The 23,035-nt window shown below is 41.9% G+C and overlaps 1 protein-coding gene across 1 annotated transcript in view; it reads right to left on the bottom strand.

The window, feature by feature from the left end:
• Window positions 1-22,720, bottom strand: part of GUCY2C (guanylate cyclase 2C) — a 52,208-nt gene extending 29,488 nt beyond the window's left edge. The window contains exons 1-11 of the mRNA XM_040061875.1: window positions 22,507-22,720; window positions 21,467-21,579; window positions 20,238-20,305; window positions 18,133-18,348; window positions 15,639-15,760; window positions 14,679-14,775; window positions 11,829-11,958; window positions 10,440-10,575; window positions 8,641-8,726; window positions 8,093-8,204; window positions 4,641-4,722 (exon numbers count right to left, since the gene is read on the bottom strand). Of these exons, the coding sequence (XP_039917809.1) occupies window positions 4,641-4,722; window positions 8,093-8,204; window positions 8,641-8,726; window positions 10,440-10,575; window positions 11,829-11,958; window positions 14,679-14,775; window positions 15,639-15,760; window positions 18,133-18,348; window positions 20,238-20,305; window positions 21,467-21,579; window positions 22,507-22,720 (1,376 nt within the window). The remainder of the gene's footprint in view (window positions 1-4,640; window positions 4,723-8,092; window positions 8,205-8,640; window positions 8,727-10,439; window positions 10,576-11,828; window positions 11,959-14,678; window positions 14,776-15,638; window positions 15,761-18,132; window positions 18,349-20,237; window positions 20,306-21,466; window positions 21,580-22,506) is intronic.
• Between the last annotated feature and the right edge of the window lie 315 nt (window positions 22,721-23,035).

Genomic DNA, 23,035 nt, shown 5'->3' with positions numbered 1-23,035 from the left:
TATGATCAGTGGCCCAGTGCAGGCTCAGGTCTCTGCCGTGGTTAAGGAACTCAAAGAAGAAATGAGGGAGATGAGGGAGGAAATGAGGAGGAACAGTTCCCATGTGGCACCGGTGCAAGTTACAACACCCCGAGTCAGAGCTCAATGTCCCCCAGCTAGAGAGAGAGGGTACACCCCATGAGCTGACCTGTGGTTCTTTCTCTGTGACTATGGGGAAGACATGGGAAAATGGGATGGGAAACCCACTTCTGCCCTGGCAGCACGGGTGCATGAGCTCAAGGAGAGAAACCATAACCGAAGGGGTTCCACTAAGATGAAGGTAGCCTCAGCCTACCATAGCCAAGCTCCCAGGTATTATAGAAGTGAGGAGGTTCTGACGGACCCCCTTGAAGGATCCTTTACTATGTATGCGCAGGAAGGGAATAATGACCAGTGGTAGAGAGGCCCTGCCTCTAGCCAGGGAGAGGCACGGGAAAACTGAGTCTTTTAGACTGCATGGATCCAATGGCCTGGCACATCAGAGCCACAGGAATATAAAGCTTTGGTTGATACTGGTTCACAGTGTACCCTGATGCCATCGGAACATGTGGGGACAGAACCTATTTCCATTGCCGAGGTGACGGGGGGATCACAGGAATTGACTCTGTTGGAAGCCAAGGTGAGCCTGACCGGGAAGGAGTGGCAGAAACATCCGATTGTGACCGGCCCAGAGGTCCCATGTATTTTGGGCATAGACTTCCTCCGGAACAGCTATTACAAAGACCCCAAGGGACTCAGGTGGGCTTTTAGAATAGCTGCTGTAGAGGCAGAGGGCATTAAGAAAATTAATGCCTTGCCTGGACTGTCGGAGAACCCATCTGCAGTAGGACTCCTGAAGGTACAAAAGCAACAAGTACCAGTTGCCACCTCGACAGTGCACCGCCGACAGTATTGGACAAATCGAGATGCTGTGATCCCCATCCACAAAATGATCCGTGAGCTGGAGAGTCAAAGGGTGGTCAGCAAAACCCACTCACCCTTCAACAGCCCAACTTAGGCTGTGCGCAAGTCTGATGGAGAATGGAGATTGACTGTAGACTACCGTGCCGTAAATGAAGTGACTCCACCATTGAGCGGTGCTGTGCTGGACATGCTGGAGCTCCAGAACAAGCTGGAGTCCAAGGCAGCAAAATGGTACACCAGAATTGACATTGCCAATGCATTTTTCTCCATTCCTCTGGCTGCAGAATGCAGGCTTCAGTTTGCTTTCACCTGGAGGGGCGTGCAGTACACCTGGAACTGACTGCCCCAGGGGTGGAAATACAGCCCCACCATCTGCCATGGACTGATCCAGCCTGCACTGGAAAAGGGTGAGGCTCTGGAACATCTACAGTACATTGATGACATCATTGTGCGGGGGAATATGGCAATGGAAGTGTTTGAGAAAGGAGAGAAGATCATCCAAATTCTCCTGAAAGCTGGTTTTGCCACCAAGAAGAGCAAAGTCAAAGGACACTCCCGAGAGATCCAGTTCCTGAGAATAAAGTGGCAAGATGGATGGCGTCAGATTCTCACTGAGGTCATCAATAAGATCACTGCAACCTCTCCACGGACCATCAAGAAGAAAACACAAGCTTTCCTAGGTGCCATAGGTTTTTGGAGAATGCACATTCCTGAGTACAGCCCGATTGTGAGCCCTCTCTACCTGGTCACCGGCAAGAAGAATGATTTCCACTGGGGCCCTGAACAGCAACAAGCCTTTGCCCAGATCAAGCAGGAGAATGCTCCTGCGGTAGCCCTTGGTGCAGTCAGGACGGGACCAGATGTGAAGAATGTGCTCTACTCTGCAGCCGGGAACAATGGCCTGTCCTGGAGCCTTTGGCAGAAGGTGCCTGGGGAGACTTGGGGCCGACCACTGGGATTCTGGAGCCAAAGTTACAGAGGGTCCAAAACCAACTACACTCCAACAGAGAGGGAAATCTTAGCCACCTATGAAGGAGTTCAAGCCACCTCGGGGGTGACTGGCACAGAAGCACAACTCCTGCTGGCACCCTGACTACTGGCGCTGGGGTGGATGTTTAAAGGAAAGGTTCCCTCCACCCATCACGCCACTGACGCCACCTGGAGCAAATGGATTGCCCTCATCACTCAGCGTGCCTGCATTGGAAACCCAAATCGCCCTGGGATTTTGGAAGTAATTACCAACTGGCTAGAAGGTGAAAACTTTAGTCTCATGGATAAAAAGGAGCAGGAACAAGTGACACATGCTGAAGAAGCACCACCATACAACCAACTGCCAGCAGAAGAAACATGCTACACTCTTTTCACTGATGCTTCCTGCCGCATCGTAGGGATGAACAGGAAGTGGAAAGCTCCGTATGGAGCCCCACGCGACAGATTGCACAAGCCACTGAAGGAGAAGGTGGATCGAGTCAACTTGCTGAACTCAAAGCTGTTCAACTGGCCTTGGACATTGCTGAAAGAGAGAAGTGGCCAAAGCTCTACCTCTACACTGATTCATGGATGGTAGCCAATGATCTGTGGGGTTGGCTTGACAGGTGGAAAAAGGCCAACTGGCAGCATAGAGGAAAGCCAGTCTGGGCTGCAGATGAGTGGAAGGACATTGCCAGTTGAGTAGAGAAGCTACCTGTCAAAGTCTGTCATGTAGATGCCCATGTCCCCAAGAGTTGGGCTAATGAGGAGCACCAGAACAACGAGCAGGCAGATCAAGCTGCCAAGATAGAGGTGTCAAAGATAGACTTAGATTGGCAAGCCAAGGGAGAGTTGTTCCTAGCTCAATGGGCCCGTGATGCTTCAGGTCATCAGGGCAGAGATGCCACCTATAAGTGGGCATGAGACTGAGGGGTGGATCTAACCATGGACAGTATTTCTCAGGTTATCCATGACTGTGAGACGTGTGCTGCAATCAAGCAGGCCAAGCGGGTGAAGCCGCTATGGTATAGCGGGCGATGGTCCAAGTATAAGTATGGGGTGGCCTGGCAGATTGACTACATCACCCTTCCCCAAACCCACCAAGGCAAGTGCTATGTGCTGACCATGGTGGAAGCCACCACTGGATGGTTGGAGACCTACCCTGTGCCCCACGCTACTGCCCGGAACACCATCCTGGGCCTAGAGAAGCAAATCCTGTAGAGACATAGCACCCCGGAGAGAATTGAGTCAGACAATGAGACCCACTTCAAGAACAGCCTTATAAACATCTGGGCTAGAGAACATGGCACTGAATGGATATATCACATCCCTTATCATGCACCAGCTGCCAGGAAAGTTGAACGGTGCAATGGGTTACTTAAGACTACCCTGAAGGTGCTTGGTGGTGGGACCTTCAAAAATTGGGAAGTGAACTTAGTAAAGGCCACCTGGATGGTCAACACACGAGGCTCCATCAATCGAGCTGGTCCTGCCCAGTCTGAACCCTTGCACACAGTGGATGGAGATAAAGTCCCTGTAGTACACAAGAAAGGTATTCTAGGAAAGACTGTTTAGATTAACCCAACCTCAGGCAAAGGTAAACTCACCCGTAGGATTGTTTTTGCTCAGAGACCTGGTTCCACTTAGTAGGTAATGCAGAAAGATGGAGAAGCCAGTTGTGTAACACAGGGGAACCTAACCCTGAGTGAGAACTGGGTGTAAGGGTTCATTGTGTATAATGGAGTTTATTGATTTAGGTATAATGCAGAAGGTAATAGAATAAGAGGTGGATAATGTCTTGGATTATGTAACCTAAAAATGTGTATTCTATTTCATCTGTTAAAAGCTGGTTTTTGGGAGATGTTTTATCCTTCTCTTGTAACTCCAGGGGGGAGGTGGGCAGATGCCTTCTGATAATGGCCCAGCCATTAAAACCAGGTGGGGCAGTGTTTCTTATCTCTTTCACCACCCCTCCATCCTCCAGGGGGACATCTTCTGAAAATGGGGCATTAGGGCCACCAATGACATGACACATTCCATCATGCCATTGTGAGATGCTCCACATAGTGGGGTAGGAGCCAACTGTTCCTAGCTAGATAAAAACCGGGAACTGAAGACCACCAGGTATCTGGTTTTTCCACTGGATTCCCGGAGGAAGACCAGACCCATCTTGTCACCACTGGACTTCCTACAGGACCATCTCTACTCCACAGAATCACATCTGTTAGTCCAGGAGGACTTATTTTGACTGCTTCCAACACCTTGACCAACAAGGTGCCAGGTCATATCCCTGACTCTGTCAGGGTTTTTTCCAGGATTTTTGTGTGCTTCCTTGCTTTATTTTTATTCTACTGCATTTGTATTTTCCTTTTTTTTTTTTTTTTTTTTAATATTCCAGTAAAAAACTGTTACTCTTATTCCCATCTCTTTGCCTGAAAGCCCCTAATTGCAAAATTATAATAATTTGGAGGGAAGGGGGTTTACATTCCCCATTCCAAGGGAGGTTCTAACTTTCCTTGGCAGAGAACTGTCTTTCAAAACCAAGACAACCTGTCATAACAGCACCATAGATGCAAGCACTATTTGGCTTATACCAAAGAGTTCACCTTAGGGCCAACCACATAAGTATGTAAGGTAAGTTAATAGATGGCTCTTCAAGGAGAGATGAAAGGCATTGTCTTAGTGGGAAAACTGTTCAAAGACAAACAGAAAACCAAAGGAGTTGGTACCTTAGAATCAGCAAAGAGATGAACAGAACCAGAATCACAATTCCCGTGAGCGTAAAGACAGCAATAGTCAAGACGTGTGGGCCTGCAGAAAAGAAAAAATGAAAGATAAACAACTGCATGGAGGATGCTGAAAAACAATATTGTATTTAAGAAATTACCCTCACACACATGTGAAAATTACAGTAGCTGACCAAGGATACTTTTTGGCTTTGGTGAAGTCCAGCACTGCCTTGGGATGACACTTGCCTCTTTCAATGTGGGATGAAGCATGACCCGGAGCAGTGCAGTCCTATATCCCCACCTGAGGCATGGGCAATCTGAACGGACACCCAGCCAATGATGCTGCAGCATGGACTGTACTCTTCAATAGGAAATTAATATGCTATAGAGGGAAATTAATCTGGTGGCAGCACAAAGCCAGTAAAGTGATCTTGGAAGCTGCCAGGAACCAAACAGTTTGAAAATTATGTTGTTCGGGCATCTGAAGACTTAGACCCAAAAATCACAGAGCACACAGGGGTTCTAATCCTGAGCCAGGCAGACGGGATGAACAAGGCTGGGAACTGGCAAAGGTTTTTAATGTTGATTTTCTTACTGTGGAAAAGCAAACTGAAGCCTCTCTTGGGTCTGTTCTTGGAGCTCGAGGGTGCTGGGAAGGAAAGTTGGCAGCCACCAACTTCCTTTGAAGAATAACAGGCCATTATCACAGAGCTTCAGCTGGTGGTCACATGACTAGAGTGCACCTACTTTACTGAGCAAGTGTCCCAGGCAAAAAAGGCAGAGGAGAATCCAGTTTTACAGATTGCCATGTTGATTAAGGACAGTAAAAGAGCTGCATTATTCAGCCTTACTGAGGCTAATATACTTCCGTCTGTGCCCACAAACAGAAATGAAAGCACACAGAAAATGTGATCAAGTGTAAAAATTAGTAAATAAATAAAAATCAAATTTACACCTTCAGAATACCTGATACCTTCAGAATCAAGTAACAATTGAGGAGGGATTTTCAACATACCAATTTTTGTGCCTGCATCTGGCATAGGATTCAGTTTATGAACTCCTCTGGATTTTGGACCCAGATTTCTGCTTTGATTTTTCTTGTTCTGGGTATCACACCTCTCCACCTTCTTTCAGTATGTTCATCAGTCTAAGGGCCTCACAGTAATTTAGTATTAGTCTGATGCTCTCTGATGAAAACCATCAGTACTATCGTTTTCCTCCACAAGTTAAGTCACCACTATAAAATGAGAGATAAATGAGAATGGGCAAAGACATTTTGCATGAAAATTGTCTGAAAGTTCAGATTTGTGAATTGTGGCATGCACCTTCAATAAACAGATTATAGTTTCCTATGGGAATGCTGCGGGACCGTAATTTCTCTTTCCTGAGGTTCTGCTACCACCTTCTGGCTCTTAGTCTTACAACAGGCAGAGGGAGAGTACATCATATATCTACGGGCTCTCTGGAACCAGAAAGATTCGTGTACTGAAGAATGATCTTATCCATGTTTAGAATGAGGGTTAAAACTTTCTGAATAAGGGGGAAATATGGATGAGCCCCCGTTTTTTTTCACTGAATACTAGGGGGAAGGTAGGCAGTAGAACTGGGTCAGCTGTTCTCAGTTACAGCTTAGGAAGGAGCAGGGCTCTGGTTGTCTGTGCTGTTCACCTACCTGGAGGAAAAAAGATATTCCAGGTTGGAAAGTTTTGACTGGCTTTAGAAAGGCAAAATGATTACTTAAATTTTGTGCATTCCCCTTTTTGGAGGGATATATTTATTTAGAATCACATTGAAGGAAGGCTTATTTTTAAAAAATTTTAAAAATGAAAACAAAATAATCAGGTGTTTTTAGGAAGCAATTTTACTTTAGTTTAGTATGGCTTGGCCACAGTGTCAGACTTCAGATAAACACTAGATGTTAAGTTACTGACATTTGTAGACACTGGCTTTCTTCAATTCTCTATTTTTTCCCCTTGCACAGCAGCTTCAAACAAGGACATAACAAAGGGAATAACTGAAAGATATTTCAGATCCACCGACAACACGGCATGTTATAGGGTCCAAGGGATGGATGAGATTGGGACTGGATCAAGAAGACAGGAGCCAGAAAGCACAGAGCTCATGGAGCTGGTACAGGGAGACCCTGTGGCTGATGTTTGCCATGTTGCTGTCTCTGCACAGATAGCACTCATGGCCATACCAAGGGTATGAGAGGGAGACCAGAGATTTGACCAGAGGTGAAAAATGAAAGCTCCATTGAAATCCCTCTGCTCTTCCCAGAACTAACTCGAGTCTTATCAAAGCTGCTGCCTCCCTCCTGGTAACTCCCATGGTCCCGGGCAATTAACTACTACTTCTGCCTCTCTTATGAGGGATAAAGCCTAATTTGAGGGCATCTGATTTACTTTACTGAGGAATTAAAATGTTTAAATACATTTTACCACCGTCCTGTGAATGGTGTCTTTGTTAGCAGAAGGTGTTTATCTCTCCAGTTATGCTTTGCCTATTCCCTAATGGAGGCAAACAGTACAGCAAATTAATGGGAAGCCTTTAGCAGAGACTTTTAACAGTGGCATCTCTGGATTCTCACTGATGGAAGGACTGAGGTGAACACTAACCCACTGTGCACTAACCCTTGCAGTAACTGCCACTGCAATAATTTTTATTCTGCATATCATATCCTGAAGCATATGCGCTTCCATTGCCAATCACCATGTGCAGCAGTCTTAAAGGGGGAAACAATCTCAGACTGATCAGAATGACAAGGCTGGAGTTTGCTATGCTGAATAACAAGAGACTTCATCCATTGTATCCAAGAGTCACCAAAAACTCAAAAGGAAAGGAGGTAGTGATTTCTGAGATTTTAAATTTGTTAGTTTGGGTAAATAGAGCTATAACCTAGTTTCCCAAGGTATTTTTTCAGAGTCAGCTCTTCTCAGAGACTCCACCAGAAGGCACCTTGACTCTGCACAGTGCTGTGTTCTCTCCCCAGCTTCCTACAACAAGGATAAAGGGCCAAGCAGAAGCCACCATGCTCCATCAGATACAGAAATACAGAGTCAGATAACCATCATAAACTTAATTCTGCTGCCTTTCCCGAACAGTATTTCAAGCAGTTCACACCACTATCATCTTCTAGTGAAGATTATTTCTTCAGGGGTGACTTCTTCTGGAATACCCATGGTATTCCTCATAATCACTGGTACAGTATTGAGTTTTCAAGAGACTTAGTATCAGCACCTAAACAGAAATAAACGTTTCGAACCAGACTGGAGGCAGAGAACATGGGGGGATGAGGTAGGGGAAGGAAAGATGCTGCTCTGCACCCAGCTCCTGGCATCACTGGCTGGAGGCACTGTGAAGGTGGCATGCTGGATCACACAGCAGGTGGATCTGTGGACTGTGTGACTTGTCTTCAAAGAGATAGGTGGTAGGTTTAATGGGTGTCTCACCAGTGCCTGGAGTATCACTGGGTAGCTTGTGGTTCTTCCAGACAAAATCCGGACTGTTAGTCACCTCGCATGTCTCATTGCTTTGAGTGTTGAAATATAGAAGAGGTTTGAACTACAGATGGAAGGAGGGAAGAAATGCAGTCAGCAACTGTTCACCCTCTTTTGTCCCATGCTTCAGACTTAATTAATTAATTAATTAATTAATGTATTTACTAAACTCAAATTAATTTTCCTGCTACAGTGGTGCATTTCTCAGTGTAGCCACACGTTTGGCTGCCATATTCTTTCTCATTCCTCCTCTCTTTCTGAAAATAAATTTACCAATCCCAAAAAATACCAGCTGCACTTCATTTACTGTATCACTAGATTACATCAATCCTATCAGTGTCCAGCACACCTCACATGACCCCCTTCCGGCATGCAGAGCATGGCTTGGCACTCCACCACTCCTGCTGTAGTTATTTTCATCATTCTTATGAAATAGTACAGGGCATTTTGTTTCTTCTTTCATATATAAGGTCGAAGAGTTGCACCCTGGACATACATACATAATTTGCAGTCTGTGATGTGTACAGCACAGTCAGATTGGTATCAATGTCTCCAAATTCATCCAGAGTCACAGGACCCACTACACCTGCAGACACAAGGAATTAGTCAGAGGGCTTGCATTTTCAGAAACACAAATATGGGGCAGGAAGGATGGAATAAATAAAAGGATTTCTGATACTTAGGATCATTTTCTTCTTCATGTACAGGCTAGATACATATCAGTTCAGTGTGGTGCTACTTCCCTTTTAACACCACACTATGCTTTCTCTACAAAATCCAATTAAATGGGTTGAACTGACAGCATTGATGATAAAAGTCCCCTTCTAGCTATAGGAAAATATACCTGTCAGATTTCTTCAGCATAATCAAGAATGTCGGAGTCACTTCCCTTGAAGAGAGCATTTTGGAAGTGAGAAGTTAAATAGTCTGTTTCCACCTGCAGTTTGAATCTATCAGCAATAAAGGAAATACAAGGATACTTTCATTCCCTTTACTCTTTTGAAAGCTCTAATAATAATGTTTTAACCACATTCTTTTTGCCTTTAGCCTTCCCTCTCTGTATGTCAGCAAATGTGCACATTGAGAAATTGCCTGTGCACCACATTATAAGGATTTTAAACTGGAACTTCCTAAATCCCTCAGCACAGCTTGACTTTGCTCCCATGAAGTCAGTTGCCACAACATGAGCACAAGCTTAGCCAATATCCACCACTCCTGAAAGTCTCAACTTCATTTTTCCCTTTTTTTTTTTAATAGGAGGATATTTTGATCAGCTTCAGATTGTCCTTTTGCTGCTGCTGACTTGTTTTACTTCTCCTAAGTTCAGTATCAGCATTATTTTACTTCAGCAATTACCTTCTCCCTTTTCACCTCAAAAACTGATGCTTTTTCATGGTCCACCTTTTTAATGTCAAAATAATTATTGTATGAAATCCCTGCTGTACCAGACTCCATCACAAGAAAGAATGAAGGTGATTCAATACCTATCACTTCTGGGATTTTTTTTTTTTAAACTAAACCTATAAATTATGATGAGCATTACAGTGCTGTATTTTGGATGAGTAAAAATGTTTGTGCAACTTAACTTTCAAACTCAAACTGAAGAGATGAGTTTACTGATATTCAGAAAGGGATGCTGTCTCCAGGAGGAATTAGTAAACTGTATTTTGCTAGGTATTGGATACCATGGTTAAAGCAAAGATAACTCTGCAGCCTTTCCTATCTTAGGAAAATCTGCTAAACTTCTAAACATATATTTGCTGAATGTAGGTAGGACATATACACAAAACTTTCAGTCATCATCTCTAATGTGAAGAAACAACAGGGATTATACTCCCAGAGAGACAATGTTTTCACTTCTTTGTGTAAGTTTTGCCTCTGTCTTTTCCTAATGTCTGAATTCTGTGATTTTAAGCCAATGGCCTACAAAACAAAAGCCCACCAGTGCTAGACAACCTGCGAGAGGAACAAGAAAGCCGACTAAGTAGAGCCACCCACTGTCGGCTGGCCTAGACCCACACTGCCGGTACCCAGGCATACATGGCTTTGTAAACTGGAAAAGGTTGAAACTACTTAATTAAAGCTCAGCCAAGTGACTTCAGAGTCATTTTGAACATCAAACACTGAAAATAACATCCTTGTAGAAATTATATATAAAGAAAAAAATCTGGGAATAAAACTCATTGAAACGTTTGGACTTGTTTAGTGTGGAAGTAACTTATCTTAACAGTGTTTAAAATCAAATTTATTTCCCCTCATCAATTTAGTGAATCCTGCACAGGATGGTCCTTTTTTTTACCTTCAAAAGTGGTGTTTCGGAATTCATTGATTAAACTGTGAGGTGACACTGTGCTCTGGGAGACAACAAATTTCTTGAGACTATGTCCAAACAGCAACACTGCATTAAAATAGCCAGCAAGAAAGTCATCTTCCATCTAGAACAAAAGAAAATAAAAAACGGCAGTTTGAGAGTTCATGTTTCTGTCATAAAGCTATAATAACTTTAATTGGCTCCATTTGGCAGAAACTCCAGCATGGAAGACCAGAATCTGCTGAACACTGCATGAGTAGATGGCCAATGCCCCATGAGCGTTCTCGTTTTGAAAAAGAAAGGTAAACAAAATATATTTTTGATGTATGAAGACAGGAAGTTGCTGAAAACTTAAAAGAGGCCAGTGTAAAGGTCTGGCATGCTGATCCTGATGCAAAGGATTCAAGAAATCCTACACTGTGGGTTCTTGACAGTTCTGCTTTGCTCAGTGTGTCCCAAAGACCCTAGCTTTGGATTAGAGTTTCTGTGCAGGAAATTCAGTGTGGTGCCAGCAAGTTCGGGCTTCCCGGTGGCCACAGGTCAGGGGCAAGGAGCTGTGCCAGAATTTCCAGCAGCCTGCCATAGAGCTGGCACCCAAAAAGCACTGAGCCCAGACTGGGGGGACCTAGAAGCCCTGTAAATCCAACAAGAAGCTTCAGGCTGCCTGCTGGGGAGCTGGAGCTCAAAGCCACAAATCCTGGGAAGAACTCTACATGAGAGACCTGATTCCTTGGCAGACAGCAGGAGTATCAGTTTCACTAAACAAATACAGCATTTCCATAAGTTTTCTGCTTCTCTGGAAATAAAAAAAAAAAAAAACAACAACAACAACAACAAAATGCAACACCAAAACTTACTTTCTACAGAAAAAAAAGTTTCCTGTTTTTGAAGCTTATCTGGAAAGCCACTGGAAAGAAAATGCAATGGTTGTCATCTCTAAGACATATCTGCACAGACAAATTAGTCAACAACTATTAGTTCTGAACTTTCCATGCTCACATCTCAATTACACTTATAGATTTTTGTTGAGTGATGTCCTGCAGCTACATGTAAGATTGTCAGTCACTCAGATGTGGAGCGGAAAAAGCATGTGCCTATAAGTCTCCCTTATGGCTGGTGAATATGACACATGCAGAACAAATTAAAAGTTTGAGTTGAACTTCACAAAGCAGGAATATGACAGCCTGCAGATTTGCCTTATGATACTGTATTTTGACATCATTACATCATGACAAAGTGCCATCCTGCAATAATATAAGGAAATACCAGTTTAGAAGCATGACAAGTTGATTACAGCTGCATTTTTAGTTTTCATTTCCTCATACATGAACAGGAATTAACTGAATGCAATAATCAGATATAAAATAGTGTTCTTACCAGGATGTTGTCCTCCATCTCTATGTAGTCTCTAATTACAGTATTGTAGCTGTAATTAGCTGGTGGCAGAGTCAGGACAAGTACATGGTGCATGTAATCAGCTGAGATATTCTTCCTGAAGTACACATTACTGCAAAGCAAAGCACAAGAACCCCAAGAACAATGAACAACAGGGTCAGTGGTATCCATGACAGAATCACTCACCTGCTCCCAACAGCACTGTTATTTAACAAGTTAAAACAGTAGTTCTAAAAATAAAATTTCATCATACACACAACTCTTTATATCATTCATCCCCTGATGCCAGCTTTTGGGCCTAAATATATTAAGAGGTAATATTAAGGAGATCTGCCAATCTGACACTCAAAGGTTGTTGTGAACTACTGGTATTATTGTAACTGTTTTCTGTACTGTTTATTTCCTCTTTTTTTTCAAGCAGAGTTTACATTTATTAAAACTCAGTTTCTCCTTGGAATCCACAATACTGCAATCACAGTTTCTTCATATTTCTGTGCCTGTTTCTGAGCTCTTCTGCACTCCTTTTGCTTGTTCCTCTAATTTTGGTATTTCCTGCTAGAATTAAGCACAGCAGGAGTTGCACTAAAAGCCTTTAACAGGAGGGGACAAAACAATCACAGAAGTGCAGAGGGCAGATTATTGATTCATTTGTTTAATTCAGTGAGATAGGAAAATCAGAGGAAACTGTGTCAATTTGAAAACTCTGCTAAAACAAGCAGAAGATGTAGCTTTCAGGAATCATCTTTGGCTTCATCACCCTGACAGGCCACCAGGAAGTGCTTCACAGACTGACCACCACCAGATTCACATGTTAAAGAATAATTTAGCAATAGATATTAGTGTCAACTGGCAGCATCTGTCATTGCTATGGCTAGACTGATAGAAAGAAAATAATTGTATGAACCTTCTCTCATTATTCATGTTTGATCATCCTTTTATTTTGTCAATCAGTACTGACTATACAGTACAGTCAGTACTTTTTAGAGAGCATAAGCTCTGCTCCATGGCCATTCTGATTCGATTCTGACACCAGAGCCCTGTCCCTGCCTTTCCCTGAACCCTCTGAGTTTTACAACGCACTTTTCACCCTAAAGAATTTCAAAATGTTTTACATCCAGGCTTGGACTCAACTAGACAGTTGGAAAGGAAACCTCATTAGACTCCACCAGACTGGATAATCCTCCAACACCTGACCTCTCTTGAGGGAGTCTTAAAGACTGTGTCTGTGTCCTGCTTGCCAGACAGCTCAGAGCTGAAGAAAATTTAAATCTATCACTTTTTCAGAGGCACTTCACCCCTGTGGAAGCACCAGACATTGCCTACTCTCCCTCCTACTTGAGTTTTCATCTAATACAGTTGTCTGTATTTTGTTTTTTTTCTAATAATAATGTGATTTGAGATACTCAGCAAAATAAGGGGTTTGTAGAAAGTTTAAGAAGGGTACCATATATAGAGCCTGAGGCAGCTGGGTATATCAGAAGGATGCCTATCACAGCAAAGAATCCCCTAATCATCCTCACCTACTGTAATGCAACAATTATATCTACAACACCAGTGTTAAAGCACTCGAATACATAGTTCCCATTGTGCATTTGCAAAGAAACAGGAGTTGAGGCCAGTTGCCTCAGGAAAAGTAAATGGGGATTCCTAATGCCTGGAACTGTGGAATGCCGAAAGCTCTTAGAGGCACTTCTGAAAAATAGATATGGTGAACCTGAAAGCACAAAGGACAGAGAAGATCTTGTTAAAACCTGAACAGGATCCAGTTTGGAACCAAAGGTTAAATCTCTGAAGTCATTAACCCAGAGTTTCTCAGAACTGACCTGTTATGGTCAGCTTTAGACACAAGAGCTGGGAAGTCCCGCTGGCCCTCAAAGTTCATGGAATCTTTTTGCTACATCAGCAGTGAAGTAATATCAAGACATAGGCACACACATTTGCCATCCATCCATCCATCCATCCATCCATCCAACCATCCATCCATCCATCCATCCACACCACCAGCACTGTCCCAGGCAATGAACTTTCTCCCAGACTGTGATTTGCTATGGCAACTGATGTTACACACCCAAAAAACACCTGGTTTAGGTATTTACACTTAGTCGTACAGATGTAATCTCTGCTGCGTCACTTAGGTTTAGGGCCACAGATCAGGTCTCAGTCCTTGTATACAGCCAAAGCCTTTGAGGATACCATTGGTAAGGCCAATTTATGTCAGATATCTTCTATAGTTTTGTAATTAGCAATACTAAGAGGAAATTAAACAGTAGAAAACCTAGGTTGTATACTAAGAAACTTCTCTGAGAAGTTACGTTTCTGTGGTTATAAAGATGTTGAAAAGATGTTTATGAAGTGCAAGAGTTATAAACTGGGAGAACAGTTGCATCACATAAATAATTTAAAATTTGAATAAATGGAATCTAGAAAAATATACCGTAAGTCCTATTTACATAATTGTCTGATTGGGCAGAGTGCACGAAAAATGTTCCATATCTCAAATGAACCATATCTCATGACCATTCTGACTTTGGACTCTGTGCTTCTTTCATGGTTTCCTGCACTGAGGAGCCGACAGGACAACATGAAACCTACCTGCTCTGTCGTTGCCTTAGAAAAATATTATATGAACCAAAAGGGATTTTGAATAGGATGTGGCATGAATTAAACACTATGCACATTACATAAATGGCAAGATGTGAGGAAAGATAGCAATAGAAAATATTTTGTGAAAGAGTATTTCTTCAACAAAACAGTTCCACTCAGACTATTTCCATTATCTGTATCCATCAGCAAATTGCAGAGAAAAGAAGAAAAGCAAAGTTGGTACTTTACTTGAAGAGATCTATCAGGATGATAACAATGTCATTATCCACCTTCTCCGTCCCTAGGTCTGTGCTGACATCCTCTGGAGAGCCACACATGATGATCACTACAGAATGGGCAAAAATGGAGACAGACTGGTGAGATTTACAGACAAGAAGATGATGTTTGCCTGTTCCCCCATGTTTGAGTAGCAGGCAGTAGTGCAGCTCTGGGTTAAGGCACATTATCTGTGCTGTACTGAGGCCCAGGCACAGAGCTCCAGCCTCTATGCAGTAAAACCAGGATATCTAAGAGGAAGGGGTAAAAGGTGCTTCAACACCTGCACCATTTTCTGCCTGATTGCACCAGAGCACTACCATTATCTCACTCAAATAAGCATTAGGAGTTGTGGTGCCATAACAGCTACTCTATATGAACATTTTCAGGTTAAATGGCCTTCAAGTAATGGTTTCATTAGCTTGCTCACTCACACACTCACTTGGCCTGCTGATACCAGGTACTTAGTCTTAGGAGAAGATGAGGTTTTTGTTAATTCATTTTTCTAGTTTAGATGAATCATTTCCAGAAGTGCCCCTTGATGGCAAAATGAGGCCCATAAATGTACCAGGGCTGCAAACACATGATAGAGAGCTTGCAGTACCTATATTCTTGTAGTATTTAAAGCCCTTCTTAGAGAAATCATGATCCCTGGATTTCTGAATCCCTCACAAAAAAGAGCTTGTGCCTAGATGGGATAATTTACTCCAAAAGCTCTCTGGAACCAGGATATTCCCCCATATTTTATGAGGATGAAGAGAAGAATCTAGGAACTTTGGGTCATTTTATCTTTACATTCATGTAAAATGGTATATCTTTGTTTCCACCATTTCTGGTGAAAGTCTTTCCCTATAACCTAACTAAGGGGTGGGTTTGATTTCCTTGGAAAAGCAACTCACTTGCAGGAACAGCGCAGTCTCAACCCCTTCTTACCATTGCTTTTCCGGTTTGGATTTTTCACAGTTTTTTTAAGCAGCTCCGGAGTTCTTAAAATATCCTTGAACTTGAGTTTTTCAGAGAACTCTGTGATTCCAGCATCTAAAGCATTCATGTACCTAGCACAAGGGAGCAAAGATATCGTCAGGAAACTGCTAACCCCTCACGTTTTCCTAAACCAACCATAGTGAAAGATAGGCTGTTCAGAGCACACAAGACTGTTTATAAGCCAGTATGAAACCTTTTCTGCAGCAATAAAAGTGAAAGAATCAACACATGGCATGAAAGATGCAGAAATGCTTGGAAAGTCAACCAAAGATATTTCAGCACGGTTGTACAAAGGATCGATTTGGAAAATGCAATGATGTAATAAGACATTAACAATTAAGAAAAAAAATCAGGGATATGAGGAAATTGCAGGAAGTGAAACTAACAGTGAGGCAGAGCCCGGAAGCTTTGCTATTTTAGACATCAGTGGTAATGTAAGAAGGCACATGTGAAAGTTCAAAGGACTAAACAGGAACTACAGAAATAAATGAGATAAAAACTACACATGTACCCCAACTGTGAGAGAAGTAAAGGAAGAAAAGCAGCAACAAAAAACTATACAGAAACAGTTAGAACTTGAAGGGAAAAATGAGCTCAGCAAAAAAAGCAAGTAAAGTTTGCCAAATGATTAAGGAAAAACAGTCAGCTCCTGAATTCTACTCTTGCTTCAATATGTTATTTCTGAGAAGAGATATTCTATCTGAAATAAAGTTAATGCAGAGGGAAAACCAAAAGAACTCTCATTGTTTTCAAAGTACATAACCTTTGATCTACCAGCACTGAGATCTCAGTCCTATAAGCTACTAAATACGTTTTGCTTCCTTTTGTTTCCTTTTTTCTTTTTTCCTGCAGGAACAGAATCATTAACCATTAATTTACAGAAACATAGGCATAGCTGAAACATAACCTCATTCTGTTATCACTGTGGTATTCACTTTTTTTAATATGTATATGGGAAAAACAATTAGCTCATGCAGTAATACCTGTGCTTTAGAGAAAATAGATCTTTTTAAATTTGATTTTAAAAACCTTCACATTGACAGTTTCTATTAAGGCAGGATGAGGTGCATTGTTACAACTAAATTAGGATGAAAAGTGGGCAGAGATACAAAATTAATTTTTTTATTGTTAATTCAACAATAAAGGGGCTTGAACAATTCTGAAGTCATAAAGAAGATCCTGGTCAGAAGCATTAAAAAAAGTGAAATAAGAAACACTTGGAAAGGTCAGAAATAACTTCCATGCAATTACTTCACTGAAAGGTATGAAACTTGAAGAATTAAAGAGATTTAGCTAAAGTGTGTGTAGTGCATTGGCAATTACAGCTGCAAACACGGAGGAGTAGGGACTGGAGTAAGAAATGAGCGAAGTGCACTGATATTTCAAAACATCGAAGAGAAGTAATCATAGCAATTACATCATGTGATCAAGTTGCTATCTATACTAAGAAGAAGGAAACTATAAAAGTCCATAAATACCTATAAAAGAGTTAAATGGAAATTGGGTTTTATGTCTCTTAATTCAGAAAAAAAACCCTTTTAATTCTGTATCCAATATATTCCAGAAGTATATGCTTCTATCAATCTGAAGCAAACACAGCCATAAATTTTGCTTAGAATTCTGCAAGTCCCTCAGGTTATGAATTAGAAATATATATAATAGTTATTTTCATGAACACTGCTACCTTTCAGCTATGTTTATAAAATTAGTAGGAGAAATGAGATTTTTTTAACTAATAAGCTTTTTATATCCCAAAATTGGGGAAAAAAATCAAAGGAGCATAGAAACACTCGCATGAGCTGAAAATTAAATATGACTCAACAACAGAAAAGTAATTATAAATACTGGTATATTAAAGAGTCTATTTGTCTAAAAGCAGCCAAAGCAAGGAGAAAATCCAGCACTTCTGAGAATCAAGCACAGCCTGATGTTTCAGATCACAAAATGAATGCTGTCTCCTCTGCCCCAAACTGGTGAGAGTATAGCTTAGGCTCTGCAGTCACTAGGGTGATTTTGTTTGAAGAAAGATAGATGGATTTTGGAAATAGTACCTACAGATCGAAGCCATTAATGCAAAGAAACATTTTAAGAACTTAGTAAGACCCCTGACCTAAAAAGGCATCTATGGAGAGCCTGTGGAGGAGCATCTCATGCCACACTATTTATATTAAGGATGCTGTAAACAAGTATTTTCATCACAGACAACATGTGGGCTATGTTATCCAAAAGAAAAGCAAAGGCTTGCAAATATTTAAAACAGACTGAGAGACACATTCAGATAAGTGCTACAGCTAAAAGCTACAATTCATCTTTTCTTTCATTTCTTGGTAGTAGTAAGGCACCTCTCAAAGTGTAGGACTGAAAGAACACTTTGCAGAAACCGTATCTGAGGGTGGAGACAGCATTTATGAACAGCTGGGTCAGAGGTGAATCGAGATGTTACCAGAGGCATGCCTCGGAGGTTTCAGTTCTCTTGTAAATGTAGACAGATTCCCAGGTCGTGGTTTTGAATGGCAGATCAGAATGCCTCCAAAAATGATAGAAGAATTGGTTCAGTTTTCTGGCTGGGGTCAGAAGGCGGGTTAGGTTTACTTTGTAGTCACAGGACAGTCCAAAACTCCCTACAGAGATCAGAGGCAGGCTCAGTATTGTTTCAAGTCTGAAGGAAGAGATAAGAGGACAAGTCTGAACAGACTGCTGTTGCACCAAGGCAGCTACCTGATTTCTATCCTCATCTCCCTCCCCTCTTGTGCCCTGAGTTAGTTTAACACAATTTGAACCTGAACCAGAAGGCTTCTCAAGAACACAAGCAGATTTTAAGTCTGTATTGGTGCCAAAAAGCCCTCTTGAACTGCTCCACTCAGCTTCTCACACTGTCCCCAATTACCCCTGCCCTTTGGGGTACCACACACCATTTCAGCCCCAAGGGTTGTGACAGGAGCCCAAAGGCTCAAGACAGGCTTCTGCTCCCTGGTGCCATTACCATGGGCTGGATTTAATCTCCTTATTGGGACAGTGCTGCAGCTTTTTGCCATCAAAAAAATTTTACTCCTACAATTCAAAGGAAAAATCTTTTCATTTCACAAAGGTGTATTTTAGGAGCTGTACAACAGTACAGGGGGAAAAAATTAAGGCAGCCCTCTGCTGACAAGGAATTTGTAAAACAAAGATCATTTTATACACCGACACAGTAAGCTTTTAAGAACAGAAGTATATTCCTGGATGCTGCTATATTATAAGACTAAACTCAAAATATTTTTGTTCTTGAATGGTGGGTTTTTTGTAACAGGGAATTTTGCCTGCAAAAACCATGGCCATAAGAGTTGTTTCCATTATTGCGACAAAATTTTATTTTCCAGGTAAAGTCCACTTACCCAGTTACAGGGTTTTTACTTATTGCAACAGAAACAGACATAGATGATGTAATAAATAATGACTGGGAGAGTATTTCACCAATTAAACAGGTTCTTTTTTTTTTTTTTTTTTTTTTTTTTCCTGACAGACTTAGAATGGAAGAGAATGGATTATTTCAGTTAAAATGGACCTACAAAAATCATACAATCCTGACTACTTCAGGACTGACCAAAAGCTAAAGCATTTAATTCACAGAAACATAGAATGGTTTGGGTTGGAAGAGTCCTTAAAATTCATCTACTTCCAAACTCCCTGCCATGGACAGGAACACCTTCCACTAGACCACTTACTAACTCCATTGTCCAAGTGCCTTTTAAACATGATAAGCTTAAGGTATGATCTATCTCTCTAGGAAGCCTCTTTCAGTGTTTGGCCATGCTCTCACTGAAGACATGCTTCCTGATGTGCAACTCATATATACAGCTTTGAATCATTCCCACTTGTCCTGTAGCTGAATCCCAGGAAGAAGAGATGAGCACCACCCTCTACACTTGCCCTTCTCAGGAAGCTGCAGAAAGCAATAAGGTCTCCCCTCAGCCTCCTTCTCTCCAAACTAAACAAACCCAGTGCCCTCAGCTCCTCACAGGACATGCCTTCCAGCCCTTTCAACAGTTTTGTAAGCATTCAAGGAGCTTCACATCATTCTGAAATTGGGGGCCCAGAACTACACACAGTGTTCAAGGTGAGGCCACACAACCGCTGAGTACAACTGGATAATCGCCTCTCCTGACCCGCTGGTGATGCTGTGTCTGATGCACCCCAGGATAGGGTTTGCCCTCTGCGCTGCTAGGTACACTGCTGACTCATGTGGAGACTGCTGCTGACCAGCACCTCCACATCCCTTTCTGCAGGGCTGCTTTCCAGCTGCTCCTCAATCAATCATTCAATTTACTATCAGGATTTAGAAATTTCCTTACTAAAGCTGGAATTTTATCCACGGCCTTTGGAAGAGGACTTTCTTCCACCCACCAGAGTGGCTATGCATAAGAGTCTTCCTGCCTTGACTGTAGACCTCAAGGTGTCTGATGTACTCTAAACACCAAAGTCTCTGCGGGTTTGTTGTTCACAAAACAACTTTGTTCAGCAGCTGACTCCTTTAACATCACAATATAAGATGGAAGAATTGGTACTTACGAGACCATTTGGTAGGTGGCATAAGTGCAAGCGGGTCCTATGACAGCACAGCCAAGTGTGCCAGAATCCTGCAAGGGATCAAAAAGGGTCATATGGGATAAAGCAGAGAGAGAAGGACAGGAGAATGAAGAAAATTGTAGGATATGAGGAGTCGCAGAATTTATCTAGCAAAAGCAAGAGATGAGTAGGAAAGGAGCTACAGAAAGTTTAAAAGAACAAACAAAGGGGAGGAGGAAAAAATCACAGAAAACCAAAATATAGAGTACAAAATTTGTTAAGACACAGACAGCAAGTAATGATTAAAATATTGTTATAGTTGCACATTTGAAATTATGAACCCCAGAAGAGTTTGCATTTGCAGAAGACAGTGTGGTTGGTATTACAAGGTACTGTGTATCAGAAAAGTTATTAGTTAAGTGCATATGAAACTAGCATTTAAAAAAATCCTTCCATGACCATCAAATGAGGCCTGACCTGTATCTTTGTGTGTCATGAGGGACATTTTCTTGGCAAAGATTAGAGCATGGTCACAGATTAACAGACCTGAAAATTCTCATTGGATTGACCAAGTTTCACTCATAGGTGTGAAAATCTTCAGAAACACGGCTTATTGTAATGCACCAATTTTAACTGAAGCTTTTCCTCATATGAAAGCATTCACATAGTTTCTCTCACGTGATTTCTGTGATTTCTAATGAGAAGGAAGCACTTCATCTTTGCCCTTTGGGCATAGTTCCATAACCATTTCATTGGTAACAGTGCCAGCATAATGATTTCTCTGCCCACAGGTCCCCAACCTCATCACAGCTCTCTACAGCTTTCTCTTTTGTGTATTGTGTAAACCGATGGTGAACCAGATTAGGATCTGTATCAGTTGGAAATGGACCTTTTTGCTCTGCTCGGGCTGTTTTGAGTGTTTCAGTTGTTGATTTGTTGGGTTTTTTTAATGGAGTGCTTTGGCTGTCTGACCACACGAAGAGTTGTGCAGATATAAAAAGGAGGACAACTTAAGCATAGGGAAAGGAGCCAGAAGCTGAAGGCAGTCTCTGGGAAGCATTCATACAATCTCTCTCCAGTATTTGCCTACTTCTTTTCACAAAACATACAGGAACATCTTCTCCTTGAAAACTTCACTTCCCTGTCAAATTTCTTTGGAACTGAAAGGTTAAGAAGGAAAGACAGAGACACACATGCACACCCAAGCAGAAGGAAAGAAGTCTGCTACTCACATAAATGGTTTTGATGAGCTCCACACCTTCACAGGTGCTAGTACGGCAGCCTTGTGAGACATAGAGTGATGAAGTAAAGGGGTGGAAGATGGCATCCACTGTAACATTTTCCCCTGTGACACAAATGTAAAAGCAAACAGCATCATGAATTGCAGGTAACCACCAATACACTATTAGCCCTCTCCTTCTGACACAGGTCTGAGCAGCCCTACACTACAAGGTCTCCCTGCTTCTGCAAGGTCTACCTACAACCTAACCCCCACTACTATGGATGTGACTGTGAAGTCCACTCCAATATGGACTGCTGACTTCTGTTGAGTGTTAGTACTTTCAGTAAAAAGTACTTCTAGTGTTGGCCATTACTAGACAAATTTTTAAGGCTCTGTAAGAAGAAACTGAGAGACCACTTTCCAATAAAATTGGGCAAAATCTCTTAAACTAGAAGGCAGATAGGGAATAGATACTATTTCTTTTATTATTTCCTTGGAATATCTTTTTCCCATGATATTCTAGAGACTGACAATAGATTGGAGATGTTGAAAGGAGAGGTAAGATATCAAAATAAATAAAAGCAACATGACTCTAAATGAAGGAAAATATGGACTGCAGATACTTCACATTTCAAAACATGATGTGATCAACAGATAGGGTCAAGAGGAAAATCATTTTCAGAAAGTAGAGGCTAATCCAGTCAGGAGAGGAAGCAAGGGCAACCCAGTTACTGCACTAGATGGACCACTGGTCTCGTCTGATCCAGTTTAATAATTTTTACATTACCAAACCCAGCTCAACATCTCCAGAGAAGCATGCAAGAAGAGTCTGCCCAAACACCATGAAAACATATATGGTTCTGCCTATTTGTAGAGCATTTCTATTTATACAAAGAGAGGTGATTATTTGCATAAGATCTACATAAGATGGGCAAGCAAGGAGCCCATCTGAGAAGCACCTTGCTAATGGTCAGATGAGTATAAAACTGTGACACAAAGTGTGACAAGAAATCACACAAAGAGAGGGGTAACCAACAGCCATTGACTTACCTGTCATCTGTAATTCCTTTTGTACCCTTTCCAAGGCTTGTTTCACAGCTAACTTCAAACTATCAGTACTTGATGGGAAATCCGAGTAATTCATGAGCATCACATTGATCACGTAACTGTTGTTGCTACACCGATTTGAACCCACTTGCTTCAGCAGCTGCAGTGAGGATAACAAAGGCCAAACGGCCAGCACCAATACCGGTTGCTTCATCATTGCTCAGTTTAGACCCATTGTGTGTGTTCTCCCATTCCTTTTTGTCTTCTAACTCTCTTTCAGATACTCTACATTGATTTTGTTCCTGGACAGAAAGAGATTTCCACTCCGTAGATTCAGACAGGCTGTGCAATCCTTCTCTCTTGCACTTCCCTATCCCCTTCCCTTCCCTCACCTCTGCCCATCCCTCCAGCGTACTAGGTGGCACTTCAAGGTGAAAAACTAGAAGCAGCAAAACCCAGGAAAAGAGAGAGGCTAAAGGTTGCTGAGAATGTTTGCTCATGGAAAGGCTGAGGCTATAAACTGAAACATTAC

This window comes from Hirundo rustica, chromosome 4 (genome assembly GCF_015227805.2).
Source record: "Hirundo rustica isolate bHirRus1 chromosome 4, bHirRus1.pri.v3, whole genome shotgun sequence".
NCBI lineage: Eukaryota > Metazoa > Chordata > Aves > Passeriformes > Hirundinidae > Hirundo > Hirundo rustica.
This window is presented reverse-complemented; position numbering and strand designations above follow the sequence as displayed.